Source organism: Acipenser ruthenus, chromosome 16 (genome assembly GCF_902713425.1).
Source record: "Acipenser ruthenus chromosome 16, fAciRut3.2 maternal haplotype, whole genome shotgun sequence".
In the NCBI taxonomy this organism is placed as follows: domain Eukaryota; kingdom Metazoa; phylum Chordata; class Actinopteri; order Acipenseriformes; family Acipenseridae; genus Acipenser; species Acipenser ruthenus.
In genome coordinates this window covers 32,453,556-32,469,853 of record NC_081204.1, presented here as the reverse complement: position 1 = coordinate 32,469,853, position 16,298 = coordinate 32,453,556, and the positions used below count along the sequence as shown (strand labels likewise).

The following is a 16,298-nucleotide window of genomic DNA, read 5'->3' as shown; positions in this document are numbered from 1 at the left end:
TCAGCCTACTTCTTCTGGACAGATTTGTTTTTAGCTTGCCTGGGTTTAAAGATTACCTGCCATCATACCAGGATTTATTGATAGCCCCCTGCTTCACCAGTAGAACAGGGAACCCAGTCGCATCCAACTAAAGCACTTACCATTTAAACAGCTCCAGTCATGGAATTACATTTAAAAATACCCTAATTAAATCAATTTAAAAAGACCCTAATTAAATAAAGAAGTGTGCATGCAACCCGTTTCTGTAAAAGCAATAAAGCTTGACTTGTACAACAAATAGTTAATGCATTATTTGAATGATCAGCTTTCGCAAAAAAAAAAAAAGTTGATTTTCAGAAAAACTAGCGCGCACACAGATTTTCGAAAGATCACGCAATGATGTGCTAATTCATTTTTTAATACATTTTCAACGATTAGCAACTCATTCATATGGGCCAGCATGGCCAAGCACCATACTAGCATGTCTTGGATGATCAGTGCAGTTTGTAATTTAATACCTGCTATTAGTACATCCCAGGGTGGAGGCTGGTCACGAACCAGCAACCCTACTCACTTTAAGCGAGCATCTTAACCACTATGCACAATGGTCAGAATACGTAATGGACGTGCATCACACAACATTCTTTCCTGTTTAACCTCAGTGATTGACTATTAGATGTCAGGCACAAACCAGCAACCAAGCACACCCCAAGCAAGGGTCTTAACCTTTGAACAAAAGACCCAGACTTGTGTGCTTATAGAGCTTTTAACGTCATCTCACATTAAAAACAGGCACATGTAACGTTTGCCATTCCAAAGTGTATTTAATACAGCTGGGCTGAGAAGATTGCAATCAGTCCATTGAATCCTTGATAAATGCCTGCTAGTGAGCTGGTAAGTACTTACTGGCCCATACAAAGGGGATGATAATCGTCCATGGCCAGGTTCCATTGAATATACTGATACCAATCAGATTTGTATATATGCGCACTGCAGGCCTTTGACTACCATGTATGTTTTTCTTGAGGTTTTTTTTCTCAGTTCATTTCAGTGACAAAGGTAGCATATTTAAACAATGGATCTCTGACTGTGGAGTTCTGAAAAGACACAATGTATCATAAGCTTGCAAGCCCTACAAAACTGATCTGCTCCTCGGCTTGCTAATGACTGTTGAATCGAACCCGCAGATGGATCATTCATTTTGGTGTTAGCTCTTGTGAGAACAAAACTTGATAGCTCATATTATATTGAGCAACATGTCAGAAAAATTAAAACAAATGGTGGCGGAACCCTGAAAGGAAAAACTACTTCAGTTATAAATACAAAAATATTGGTATGATTTGAAGCGATATTTCAAAAGCATCCCCATATCTAGGGTTACCATATGAGTCCATGTACACTGGGACAGTTCAGGCTTTTCATCTGATACCCCAATGCATTCTGGTAAGTGTAGTCCTGCTGCCAAGCTTACCTGAGGCAGGTCAAACATACCAGAATGCATTGCGATGTGATTTGAAAAGCTTGAACTGTCCCAGACTGTCCTAGTGTACATGGAGTCATTTTGTAACCCAACCCAGATCCCTCAAATACATTTACATTCTGTGTCTTGTGGTATTTGTTATGCAGTATTTTCAGCATTCATACTATGATGTAGACAGTAAATAAATACATCTTTTATCTGAACCCAGTGGTTTCTAAAAAATAATAATAATAAATTCAAATAAAATAAAACCACTGCCAAACACATGTACACTGTAATATTTAAATATTCCTTTATTTACATTACCTTTTTTTTGTTTTGTTTTAACTGTGAATCATGGCTGACTGATACATATAAAACATTTTTCCTCCATGTGCCTAGGTTACCAGCATGGTGTTTTTGCCATTAACAGTGTTGGCTCATAAAAGAAAATGCATCAATCAATGTATTTTCCCAAAAATACATTTTTGTACCACATTACAATCAATAACATTCTTAAAACTAGAAATTAATGCATTATGACTAGAACACTGAACTTTTACTGTTAAGAACGGATATTTGCTCTATGATGGGTGATTCATAATGCAGAATACATGCTGTGCTCTTGTTCATGCATGTCTAAATCCCAGAAACTCTCAGGATTTCTTAAAGAAATGTCTGAGTTAGAAACACCTTTTTACCATGGAATGTGTTCTTGCTGTTTTATACTGTGTATGTTATCATCCTCCAGGAGCTTATAAATAAAAAGCAGTTTATACAGGGAATTGATTTTGGTACGCCTTTCTGCTCACAGAACTTTAACACGTGCCGCTGATATTCGGGGTTAAGCTGGCCAGAGCTTTCATATCAATCTGCCCCTGTTTTTATATTGATGCATTTTAGGATTTAAAATCTCTTCAGTGAATAAAAAGCGGATTTAAATAAAGTTTTTTTTTTTTTTTTTTTTTTACTGGGTGAGTTTCATAATGGTCTTTTTCAAACATCATCTTGCTGGGAAAATATTAATCATATCAGTTTAAGCAAAATGGTAGACAGCAGAGTCTTGTTTCGGTACTTCTGCAGTAATGTCATTTTTAAAAAGTTGCAGAGATCGGGTGCAATTTGAATGCGGTTATTAAAAGGGATGTATAATTAAATTGAAATACCATTTCATTGCACTTGAATAGGTAGCCCATGACTGCCTCCAGCATTGCTTTTTACCAGCTGATAGGCCACTGCCGGATAATGTGTGCTTCCAATCTTTATGGAAATTATTCATTTTATATTAATACAAATCAGAGCATCAAAACTTTGAATATGACAAAAATATTAATAACAGGATTCCATTTTCAGACTCAGAATATGAGCTGTTTAGCTCACAGTTATGAACCCAAGGCTCTTTAAAAAAAATGAACTGGAAAAATAGTATTTACTTTAATATTCATTAAACATTTTTTAATATAACTTCAAATGTCAGAATATAAGAAAACACCACCTACGGTTAACTGTGTTGGATTTCTAGATGTGGTTTTATAGATACTTGTGTTAATAAGAAAGCCAAAGTATGCTGCTCTCCACCTCTCTATATTGGAGCCCATTCACCAAGTTATAAATATTTGAAGAATGTTCTTTTTTTTTTTTTAAAGATGCAATAAAGTCTCATATCTGTTTAACAAGTATAAACATTATTTAATCTATCAAAACACGCTTTAAAAAAAAAGCCTTCTATAAAAAACAAAACTTTATGAAGTGGGCACAATATGGATTTATTTGCCTTTTAAAAATGCATGAAATATAAAGCCTGTCATAATAGTTATTTTGAGATCAGATGGCACCCTTAAGCTGAGGGAAGACGAAGACACTGTGGCTTGGAACTTGCTTTCAGGAGACTAGGTTTCACACCACCGCATGGCACACAGGGGGGAGACTTGGGGTTTGATACAGCAAAGTTGCCAGGTCTCCTGGTCTCCTGGAACCAGGTTTTAAGCCACTGTTCCTGAAAAAGCAGCTTTGTGTTCCCTCAGCTTTAGTTCTTTATGAATGCGGTGTCTTCACTTTGTGTACATTATTCCCTTGTCCACAGAGCTGTGCCCTGTGCACTGTGGCAGCCATGGCGTCTGCACTGGCGGGGAGTGCCGGTGTGAGGAAGGTTGGGAAGGTTCCGCCTGCAGTCAGCGTACGTGCCACCCACGCTGCGTCGAGCACGGGCAGTGCAAGGATGGCAAGTGTGAGTGCAGCCCTGGCTGGGAGGGGGAGCACTGCGCCATCGGTAAGCAGCTAACACTCTGCTTTGTATACAGGACTGGGTACTTACTCCTCAACAGCCAACGTGTAACTTAAGTGACAGCATTAGGGTCTGGAAAGAGTATAGCTATGACCACTTACAATTTTAGGATTGAGACATACTTTTATAAAATATATATATATATATATATATATATATATATATATATATATATATATATATATATATATATATATTTAGCTCAAAGAGCCAGCTGCCCAACGTTTCGATATGTTGTACATATCTTTCTCAAGGGAGCCTATATATATATATATATATATATATATATATATATATATATATATATATATATATATATTTAGATATATGAACATAATTTAGATCTTTTATTTAACATCATGTAGTCAAAGAAACTACAAAATGATATCTGCTTCGTTACAATAATGGGTGTTTGCTTGTAGTATAATATGCAATAGCATCTGAAGTCATGGTTATTAACATCACATTATGACTGGAATGCATTGTCTGGTGTCACAGAGGGCATTATCTTTAAGCTTCCATTTGATGTGCGGATTATTTCCAGCAAGGTATTGGCCCTAAATTGCAGATAATATTTGTAGTTTTCCAGCTTTCAACTTAGTTCACATACTTTGTATCTCAGCTCAAAGTACTGTGTGTGTGCAGTCAGCCGATAAGACTGTTAAACAGATTGTCATGAATGAAAAAGTTATTTTTCACTTTAAATAATATAATCGAGGGGATAAATGTTTGTGATGGATCTCCTTTCCTCCCACAGGTCTGCTGTCAGTGAAACTTTCGTTTTAATTACTTCATGTTGTGAAACTGCCAACGTTTCATCAGCACTGTCGGATCCCCAAAGCATTGCTGTCTAGCCTGTCACCAATAGGACTTTTAAAAGACAGACTCATAAGTTGAAGCAGGTGCAGGTCTGTCCAATGATTGGCTCTTGAGCCATATGTGTCTCATGAAGCACCGCAATATCTCTCTTTAGAAGTGTCCCATAAAAGGTTTTAAATCGGTTTAAAAAGACTGCAAAGATCATATATAGTCTTAGGCATCGCTCCAGATAAGGTTTTGGGTCTGGGAGTAATTTACCCTCTAATTTTAACACTGAGAGAGTAAAATTTAGGGGGTAAAATGCAACATGACCTTGAAGTAATGAGTAATCTCAATGCTGAACAATCTTTAATGGTAATGGAGTAGGCATTAAAAAAGAGCCTTCCATTTTAACTGCAATGTTACTTTGAACCACTGTACAACCATGCGTATGTTCTACAAGGTTCTTTATCGGCTAAGTGCATTTTTTACGTTACTTACACTCAGTGAACATGTTAAAACTTCAATATAAAGCCATACAGATAAATAAAATAAGGAAATGCATTAATAAGTTATAAAACTGTTTTATATTGTAGGCACCTTTTTTCAGTGGTTGCCTCTGACGATTCACTCTTCACCCTGTGTAGCTTCGATTTTTTTCTTGTTCTTACTGTGATTGGCTGCAAAGGCAACAGTGCTAGCCAGTGATTGGATAATGTTTGTTGGGTTGTTATTCTTGTGTACAGTTTCCTAGTAACTGAAGACGTTGTATTCTGGGAGATGTAGTTGTTAGTGGAAGTTTTAGGGGAGGCGGGAGCAGAGGCTGACAAGCTGTGCAAAATTGCTATGCGTATTTGTACGCATTCAACCAAAATTTAGTGCGGATTTTGGATTTTTTAACGTGTAAAAACTGCAGATACGTAACTTATCTGGAGCGCTGGTCTTAGGTAGAAGCAAGTACACTCACAATGCAGCATGTTGCTATTGGGTTTTATTCATTAATGTATTTATTGATTTATGGCTGTGTAAGAAATCCCTGGTAATCAGTAAAGCTCTTTTAGCCAAAAATACAAACAGTTTAGTTCATTGCCAGTAAATATTGGCTATATACAGTATAGATGTTGTTACCCATTGGATATTCAGAGAAAGACGATAAATCGTTTTTCATTTTGATCCAGCTTTCCATATCTAGATGCAGTTTGAATTATTTGTATAACTTCCTTCCATTGTGGCACTAACCTCCCATCTCAATAAAGACTCTGCTAACATCTTTACATCCTCTTTCCCTGGCAGCTCAATACTTGGATGTTATTGTTAAAGGTATGTTTTTTATTGTTTGTTTGCAGTAGCAACCTTCGGTACACTGTAACATTCACTGCTTTGCTTTGTTAAATATTTGCAGAAAACGGTTTATTTTTCAATTGCAGTGTTTAAAGAGCCGAGGTAGATGGTGCAGTCTTGATTGAAAATTCAAGGTTATTTTGTACTTGAAGCTTGAATTCTCCTATTCCCATGTATATCTATTGTTTGGCACAAAAAGGAAATGCAAAAAAAGAACACCTACTAACACCATTAACTGCAATTGAAAAGTATTTTGCTTTAATAACAGCTCCATTGTCAATGCCTCATTTCTGCATCTTGGCAGGATTTAAACCTTTCATTATTTCCCATTGTATATACATAAATGCATACAGTTAAGAAAAAAATCTAAAAGGGTTGTGTCAGATGATTAACAATGTACTTGTGTGTAAGAGCACAGAAACTCGCAGTTTTTAATATAAGCATAGCTAAGCAATGCTTTGCTCTGCATTCACGATACCTCATATACAAGGTTAAATGATAATGCACCATGCAAAAAAGCAATTGTTTTCAGTAAAATAAATTTTAAAAATAACTACACTTATTGTTCCCCAAAAAGTTAAATCTGCTGTTGCCTGTGTCCCATCTCTTATTTAAAACGCCGTTCTTTTCTAACTCCCCTCTCAGATGGCTGCCCAGGTCTGTGCAATGGTAATGGGAGGTGCACCCTAGACCAGAACGGCTGGCACTGTGTATGCCAGACAGGCTGGAGTGGCACGGGATGTAATATCATCATGGAGATGGTGTGTGATGACAGCGTGGACAATGATGGAGGTACACTGCAGCACAGCCTCTTTGAGTGCCATTGTAGTTCCCTTGGTTTCATTATTTTCAATCAGGGCTGGAGAAATTAAAATTGTGGGTCCTTTTGACCAAACTTGTCATAAAGGCCATCTCACTCGCTATCTGTCCCTTCTGTCCCTCTTTAGAGCCAAATGTTTATAAAGATAATTATATTGGTGGTGAAGTGGGATTGCACTGTATTAGTTAAACTGTTTATAAAGATAATTATATTGGTGGTTGCAGTGGGATTGTGCTGCATTAGTTAAACGGTTGCAGTTGCCCCTTGTCCTGGTCTTCCATCTTAAACAGGGTAGGAAGTCATCTCAGAGTCGAGCAGACCACTGCCCACAAGATCACAGATTTCTTATAGAAATATAGTTGAGTGCCATGAATGAATGAGAGTATGGGTTAGTTGTTGTAGATGTGATTAGGTATGTGATTTGTGCCCTTGTTACACATTTACTCCTGAGTTGTTGGGGTTTTTTTGAATATTTTCTACTGTACATTTGGTAATGAAGTTAGTACTGCACTAGAAAAGGTTTTCAATGCCTTTCCATTTTCACAGACCTTTTGTCCATGGAGGTTAATGCATTAGGTATTTGTATTCCCTGCTTGAATAACTGTTTTTTGGAGTAAAAAAAACAAAAGCAAAGACAGCTTGACATGAAAGGATGTCTGAGTAATCATCAAGTACAGATGTCACAAAACATCTTGCAGTTCACCTACAATGGAAAGGACACTGGTGCATTTATAATGCATACTGAAGTCACTAGAAGCCAGCACAGAACTGCAAATGAGCTCTTTCCTTCCTACAGTAGCAATTTTACTAAGACGTAAATTGCAGCAATTCAAAAACATGTGTACTTTTTAAATAATACATAATTCTGTAAAATCATAATTATATCCTTTCAAATTGTCTTGTAGAGTGTGAGTTGTAATTACTCTATCTAATGTGGTACTTAACATGACCAGGGCGTTCATGAAAACAACAGGCAATTATCATATTGTTTACTTTAATTGATATTAACAGAAATGTAATAAAACAAACCGTTCCAATAATTGAACATAATACTATAATCTGTAAAACCCAGTTTTTCATGGGGGTTTAAGTACTGTGTACCTGACTAATTATGTGTGTTTTTTATAGTTTTTTCAAAGTGTTGGCTGGTTCTCTTTTTATGACGGTTCAAAGCCAAGATTATAGGTTAAAACATTTTGGAGAGCGATTGCCCTATTTCTTTGTCAAATCTGTAAAAAATGTAATTATATATACCAGAATCAGTAGGTTTTCTTTGAGAATTCCAGTAAGATATCTTGTTCAAATCTAAGATGTTTACTTCATTCCGTAGAAAGCTTGTCTTAGAGGTGTTTTTATATTACTGAAGAATTCAAAAATATGTTTTGTGTTTGCAGCATTTCTAGTACACATTAATAGCATATCATTAATAACATGGATAGATTGCATATAGCCACATATAACACATTACTAAACTAAACAATTATTCTCGACTCTATTCAAGAAGAATAAGTTAACATTCCTTTTGAAACAAGGCCACAGCACTTCTTTTTTGATTGCTGTATGGCAGAAGTCGTTTGAATAGACTATTTATCATTTTCGAGATGCATTGCAAGCCTGCATTTTGGTACCACAGCTGACAAAAGCCCTAACTACCCCCACTTCTCAGTGAAGAGCTTGTGGAAGAAGGGGAAGTCATCTTATGGCGCAGAGAGCTGCAAATGAAGGTCTTTAATCACCGCTGCTATCAAGGAAAGTGATTCTGTCAGGGAGTGCTTCACACAGCTTTCCTTTACTCATCTTTATTTTCTCATTTTCCTCTTGTCTGTGTTTTTATTATTATTATTTTTTTTTTGGTTTTGAGTGTTTGTTGTGTACACTGATACACATTCCCCACAGATAAACGCTTAGAATGCAATATTTCAGTATAATTCTTATTATTTTGAAAGTGCTGTCTTAAGCATTCTGCTGAAACCCTTGGCTCTCAGAGTCTCTGCTGTTGTATTTTGAAGAAAAAAACAAAAGGCTGCCTGAATGATCTCAAGTAGGATTTTGGAAGAAATACTAGAGTTGGAAATCCATGCCTGCCAGCTAGAAATTATTTAGCCTAAGTCAAAAGAGCAGAATTCAGGGCTAATGGTCACCCTGGTTGATTTGTCACATGGAAGAGGACAGCTGTTTCCTTGTAAATGCTTTCCAAGCATGGGGAGCTTGGGATGGAATTCAAAACCTTGCTGCAAGGCAAAAACCTTTTACCGAGTGCTCGTTCATTTATGATCAGTAGATTTCTCAGCTGTAGCGATCAATCTGAATGCCCTGGCTTCTTCAACTGAGCGTTTGCGTGCTGGGTAAGCCCCCCTTGTGGTTCTAAATAATGACAAAGGTGCAGGTGGACATTGATTCAGAGGTTCTGAGTAAAAACACAAAGACGGAAGAGCGTCTCTGGAGAACCCATTAGCGCTTCCATAAGTTTTCTTACGGGGCCCACAATAAAGTTTACAGAAATGTAAATACATCTCATCTGGCTAAGTTATAATTGGTCTTTGTCCCCTGGCAGCTTTGACCTCAAATCTGGTTATTCAGCACATGATAAAGTCCTAATTTTCACTGCAATCCTAACAAACAAGCCAAAACCCTACGGGCGTAGTTACCATTAAGTATGGGTCTCTGCTGAATTACGAACTCACTGGTGTTGTATAAAAGTAATTGGATGTTGGATTAGGAGCGTAAGGTTATCTTTTTCAACAGCTATCACAAAAAACATTGCATTCCAGCAGAAACAAAGTCATTGGAATGTGGCAGGCCTCTTGGAAACATCATCATAATTTCCAAAGTTGTACATTACATTTCATACTGCTGAAGATTTGGTTTCATTATTTGTTTCATTATTTATTCATTAAATCAGTAGAGAAAGACAAAGAGGAACAGATGAAGTCTTAGTGGTTGATCTTATATGTGGAACAGGTCACACGAGACAATCCGCTGGGTTTAAAAATGCATGCTTTCTAATTGCACAGTTTCTGTTCCCACTGCTGGCAATTCAAAGCCATGAAATAGCGAAGGAGACCAGATACAGTATACATGTGGGGGAGAGTCTCATTAGCTGTAGTTGCTAGGCTCCTGTAGATGGTCCCTCTGTAAACTGCCCGTGCTGACCCTGTCTGTTTGTTTTCAGATGGTCTGATGGACTGTGTTGATCCTGATTGCTGCCAGCAGGCCAGCTGTTACAGCGGGCCTCTCTGTCAGGGCTCCCCTGACCCCCTCGACCTCATCCAGCAGAGCCAGCCGCCCTTCGCCCAGCTCCCCCCACGGCTGTTCTTCCAGAGAACCCGATTCCTCATCGGCAGGGACAGCACGCACGTCCTCCCCGGGGATGTCCCCTTTGACAGCAGGTGCGTTTCATTGAAGGAGCCACAGGTTACAAACCCCCCTATCTCCCTATAAAACAACCATTTCACTGCCAGCGGATCACTGATAGGTGATGTTGACAGATGTATTATTATTATTATGTGCATCATTTTTTATTTCACTGTTGTGTTTTATTATTATTATTATTAGTAGTCGGAGTAGTAGTCGTAGTAGAAGTCCTATTGTGTGGGTTCCAGTCACATTTGAATTCTGCCCACTATAAATATGTATGATTGATTTCTTTCTGTAAGATTGACTTCACATTAGAAACTATCCAGTCAATCGCTTCAGTCAGACCAGTGCCTGCTAGTGAAGTGCCTCCACTGATTCAATGAGATCATCACGTATGGAATAGGTGGCCCGTTATGGGGTGTTACGTGACCCTTGTTAAGGGTATGGTCTATGCCTTGTGTAAGACAGACCATGTGGTATTTGAATAGAGACATACAGGCATCTCCCATCCATGATCCACCGCTTGGCTTCAGCCTTAGTTTAATACCATGAACCCACTCTTCATACAATGAGCTAGAACAACAATAATAATAATTTCTGCTCTGAGGGAAGATCTATTCCCAGGTATCATTTCCCAGGTATAATGACTCATTTCTGCTTGTTATTGGTCTATCCGCAAGGTGTTCTGTTCATGCTGAAACCGCTCAGCTGCACTGAATTAAGCGCAGACTCATAAGCAATGTTTGTTTTTTTTGTTTCCAGAATCTATTTTCATGAATCAAATAAAATTGGAGTGTCAAACTGTATTTTAGTCCGAAAAAATTGACTTTAAAAACAAAATCCCATATCTAGTAAAATATACATACTGTAGATGCCATTCCAAGATTTCCCAGAAGTCTTTTGTGGGACCCTTGAAGTGCTGCATGTGATTAATTATTGTGTGTGATTTAAAGTTAAGCATCTTCTTACATTAACCGTCGCTGGTGTTCTGCCTCTCACATACTATTCTACTTCAGATATGTAAGACCCTATTAACAAAACTCAAACTCATTCCATGTATTACTCAGGTTGATACTCATGGAAGTTTTCTAAACTTTTGCCGAAGAAGCTGACAACAGTCAGGGACGATTTGTCTTTGAAAAGCTTAGTGAATAGGGCCAACAGTATTATTATTATTAATAATATAACGGTTTATTTATTACTGTAACCTTTTCGATTGTCTGCAGCCGAGCCTGTGTGATCCGTGGTCAGGTGGTCGCTGTGGACGGGACTCCCCTGGTTGGCGTCAATGTCAGCTTCCTCCGCCATGCTGATTATGGATACACCATCAGCCGACAGGACGGCAGGTAGGAGGGACGCTCTCTATCTCCCTCTTATCCTTCCAGCCCCATTGCACACTCTGATAAACCCCTCCCTGCTTAGTTATTGGATTAATAAGAAGTGGGATGTCTGGCTTGTGAGCCTGCACATTACATGCCCTTCAATGAAATCAGGAAGTTGTCCTTCATCCTTAATTCAGACTGCAACCAAATCGAGTATTTATTTTTGTTTAGTCTGTGAGAGACTCATTTTGAAGAAGTAAACTATTTATGTGATTCCAGCAGTAGGTCTAAACGGAAGCTGTTTGTTTTTTGCGATATATAAATATGATAGCTGATATACGTTTTATTCAGCAGCAATTTGCATATTTGCAATTTTGCGCTTTGGGATGCCTTGGCATGAAAGGTGCTATACAAAATAAATTTGATTGATTGATTGATTGATTGATTGATTGATTGACAGTGCATGGAACAATTAAAGACGCAGTCAAAGCTGACAGTAAACCACACTTTAAAGACAATCAGTTATGCAGGGGACAGAGAGATTTGTTTATCTATTTTGTCAGCTGTGTGATGAGATATTCTAGCATGTTTTTTTTTTTATCCCATTTGTTAAGACAGACTACCCCATTTAGACATATATGGTGCACTGTTTATAACCTCTGAAACAATATTCCAGTAATTGTAAAAGCATCTTATTGTGTGAACCACATTGAGTACTAAGTATAGTAATGGAAAATATTTGGGCATGTGTTTGGCGTTGAGTATGGCTTGATGGCAAGGGTGTTTGGAAACCAGAATTGTGCACCATGGGAACTGCTTCCTTCAGCGCTGGTGCATTTATCCAATGATGACTATCACCTGTTTTCATTGTTTCCTGACAACATTATTGGTATGATGCTGCCAAAAATGATTTTTAGATAAAACCAGACAAGTAAAGAACAGAGGGCCCACAATGCTCACGCTCAGTCTAATGGCTGTTTTTTGTTGTGCGCTGTTGATAAGCAGAGTTTGGCATTTACTTGATTTGATAGTAGTTCCACTGTTTCGAACCCAGGGGGCATTGATATCTTATTCATGGTCAGCACCACCATCTGCAGTTGTATTTTCTGCCAAGAATAAACTATCAACACATTTGTAGCATTCATCAATTCTTTTCCCAGTCTCGATTGTCAAAAAGAAGATCATGGATTGTGAACTTCTGGACTACAGACATTGTAGTGGAGAGACTGCATGTATTGAACAGACCCAGATTTCAGATTGAAACGGCTTTCGTACTCTTCTTCAAGTAAAACACCTGCTCAGTTGTTAAGTCTGTAGTTAGCCATGTGTGCTTTATTATCAGATGAAAACCTGTGTATACATCTTGGTTCTTTTTAGTTTCGATCTGGTGGCTGTTGGAGGGATTTCCGTCACCCTGATTTTTGAGCGCGCTCCCTTCATCACGGAAAGACGGACTCTCTGGTTGCCATGGAACCAGTTTGTTGTGGTGGACAAGGTCATCATGACGAGAGTGGAGACTGCAGAGCTGACTTGTGATGTTAGCAACTTCATCAGCCCCTACCCGGTCGTTCTGCCTTCCCCGCTGACCATATTCGCAGGATCCTGTTCTGAAAGAGGCCCAGCTGTCCCTGAACTGCAGGTAATGCATATTTATCAACATAGTCAAGCCTTCTTAAGACCACATCTCATTTGACTCGTTCAGTTTCAATCTAAACCGTGATTTGACCTGAAGTATGTTCAGCACTGTAATCATACCTGTTCACATGTATGTAATAGTAATGCATGAGTAGGCAACTTGAAAAACGGTTTCCATGCTAACAAAAACCACTCAGAACTGAAACGTTGATCATTACTCTTTGTACCTGTGCTGCTTACTCCTATTGTACTTATCCACAGGTAGGTTTAGACTAGTGTATTTAAAGACCCTGTCGTGGGATACGATGAGGTCAAAATCTCTATTACCACGAATGCAGACGAGCCCGGCTCTTTGTGATAGAGGGTAAGACACCCGCTTATGGTGTGCGTGGCCACAGTTCCGCTCCCAGCCTCCGCCCTGTCACACCAGTAAACGAGAGTGTTCTTGTCATCCCTTTCTCCACCCAGTCACACCAGTAAACAAGAGTGTTCTTGTCATCCCTTTTTCTTGATTAAAAAGTCCATGGCAAGGCGGATAACATTAAGGCATATATTTTCTGATCAGGCTTGTATTTACTCTGCAGAGCAGCTTTTGGCCTGTGAATCTCCTTGGAATACTTGTAATTAGTATGGTATATGTCATGTACTGTCGAGTCTTGTACTAAATCATTGTGTAATTATAATTTTTTTAAACGGAACAAGTGTTCTGTATTTTCACCCTTTGTTATAAAGGAGAATTTCAATTTTCACTTAGCGCATACTTCAGTAAAATAATTTCACACTTGTAATTGTCTTGAAAAGAGCCTTTAACATCAGGTTAATATTCCGTATTTTGCACTTTGAGGTGAGCTCTACAGGGATATTGTGCAGGTTGAAGTGAGGGAAATGCCTTGACAGTAATAAAAGAGGAGTTATACCGGGAGGACAGGGAGGTATCCGATTATTCTGGTGCGCTTTTCTCACTGACAGGGTGTAATGCCACTGCTACTGGAATCACATTAACGTTTGAAATGAATCAATAAGGATGAACCTGGATTTGGGCCCCCAATCTAAATCTGCCTGAACTCCTCTCAGGAGAAGAAAATAAATGACTAAAGAAATGGTTTTGTTTGACATTGATTTTATACTCTCTGTATCTTTATGTAGTGACCAGTTAAATATCGATTACTGTAGTAACTACAGTCACGCGTATCTGACCAGTGTTTGTTAGCTAGAGGAACATACATGTTAACTGCTCAATGCTGAGAGCAAAGAACAAATATTCCCCCTATGCTTTCCTTTAAAACTGTTGAAATGGATGAACTCTTTGTACCTTGCAGGCTGTGCAAGAGGAGATCACCATCCCTGGCAGCTTTGTGAAGCTCAGCTACCTGAGCACTCGCACCCCTGGCTACAAATCCCTACTGAGGATTATCCTCACGCACTCGCTGGTGCCTACGGGGCTCGCCAAGGTGCATCTGACAGCTGCCATCGAGGGACGCCTTCTTCAGAGATGGTTCCCAGCCACCCCCAACCTGACCTTCACCTTCGCCTGGAACAAGACCGATATCTATGGGCAGAAGGTGTCCGGGCTGACTGAAGCAATAGGTATGTCGCTGAGTTCAACTTGCTCTTTGTTAGAAACAAATAAAGCAAAAGTGAATGTTGTTATGCAGTCAAAAGCCTCAGGATGATGAAGAGCTTCAGTATCTAATTGCTGCACCTTACAAATGATCACCCCGTAGTGCTGTGCGTGTGTAGATGCAACCTTTGCAATCACAGATGGGTAACAGGAGCCTAACCCATAACAATATCAATGATGCATGTGGAAAACCACATATTAAAACTATTCATTGCTTTGAACAGTTTCCAAGGCTGGTATTGATTGTCAAGCAGCGCCCATGGCTATAGAGCCATCCTGGAAACATGCTCACAGATCAGCTGAACACTCTTCACGGTTCTGTATCTTTCAGTGTCAGTCGGGTATGAATATGAAGCATGCCCTGACTTCATTGTGTGGGAGAAGAGGACTGCCCTCTTGCAGGGCTTTGAGATGGATGCATCCAATCTGGGAGGGTGGTCTTTGGACAAACATCACATCCTGAACCTGCAGAGCGGTAAGTCCTGATCAATTGGATATCTATAATGAGCGAATGCTGTTGCTGAGAGACACCCTTGATCTCTGGAATCATGTGTACCTCAGCATCAGAAGTCATCTGTTTCTGATACTGCACTAAACAGGTACTTTATTTTTCTAAAACCATTGTGACACACAGGCTTTGCAGACTAATGACATGCTATTGCTAAGTTCTAGACGTACATAATGGTCAGAGTATTAAGGGGCTTGGTTCATTCTAGTTTGACTATATTTATACGTTTGTGCTTTTTAATTTCCAGGGATTTTGCACAAAGGCAACGGAGAGAACGTCTTCATTTCCCAGCAGCCTCCAGTCATCACCACAGTCATGGGTAATGGCTACCATCGCAGTATTCCCTGCCCGAACTGCAATGGTCCTGTCCAAGGAAGCAAGCTATTTGCTCCTATCGCGGTGGCCTGTGGCCCCGATAGCAGTGTCTATGTCGGAGACTTTAATTTCGTCAGGAGGATACTTCCATCTGGCTATGCTGTCACCATTTTAGAGCTGAGGTATGGTGTGTATTTGATTTTCACTGTGGAAGAATGGCTTATACATTTAGAAACAGTTAGAGGAATAAAATAATTGTAACAATAAAACCAGCGAGAAACGCTAATTGAACTGCTCTCTTTCCTACAAATAAGTTATCTCTTGATTTAGCCTAATGCCTTTGTATTTGCTATTTGCTTGCCCCTCTTGAGTTCTAATTAACTTCATTCTTTGATATTGCCGTCTACAGCGGTCTACATTCCTAAATATATATCTTTTTTTTTTCCTTTTCCCTTATATTCATCACTGATCTTCAGAAACAGAGACACAAGACACAGGTATGTGAATAGCTCTTTTACTGATGTAACAGAAAGTATGCATCCATTTACATGAATGTTCCCTAATAGCTTCCGTGAACCACCAGAGAACATGAAGTGCATGGTAATGCAATCCATACAGCAACTTCAGTTGCACATCAATAAAAAGTATAGTTTTTTTCTCAATTGTATTTCATTGCAACACGATCCATCAGCCATAAAGGCTCTACTGTATATTTCTGCGTGGTATGAGGAGCCAACACAAAAACAATGCCGTATCTTATATACCATACATATAAGTCGTCTCCATTACTTAGGAATCCTTTTAGCAAACCGCACAGATTGCCATATTTATACTAAGAAGTACTAAAAACATCATATTT

General features: G+C 38.9%; 1 protein-coding gene across 2 annotated transcripts in view; it reads left to right on the top strand.

Moving 5' to 3' along the window:
* LOC117412171 (teneurin-1-like) overlaps positions 1-16,298 on the top strand; it is a 159,877-nt gene that overhangs the window by 110,260 nt on the left and 33,319 nt on the right. For both annotated transcript variants that reach the window (XM_058989491.1, XM_058989490.1), the window contains exons 12-21: positions 3,522-3,707; positions 5,814-5,840; positions 6,507-6,653; positions 9,854-10,070; positions 11,265-11,384; positions 12,738-12,999; positions 14,315-14,582; positions 14,948-15,091; positions 15,372-15,621; positions 15,916-15,936. In XM_058989491.1, coding sequence (XP_058845474.1) covers positions 3,522-3,707; positions 5,814-5,840; positions 6,507-6,653; positions 9,854-10,070; positions 11,265-11,384; positions 12,738-12,999; positions 14,315-14,582; positions 14,948-15,091; positions 15,372-15,621; positions 15,916-15,936 — 1,642 coding nt within the window. The remainder of the gene's footprint in view (positions 1-3,521; positions 3,708-5,813; positions 5,841-6,506; positions 6,654-9,853; positions 10,071-11,264; positions 11,385-12,737; positions 13,000-14,314; positions 14,583-14,947; positions 15,092-15,371; positions 15,622-15,915; positions 15,937-16,298) is intronic.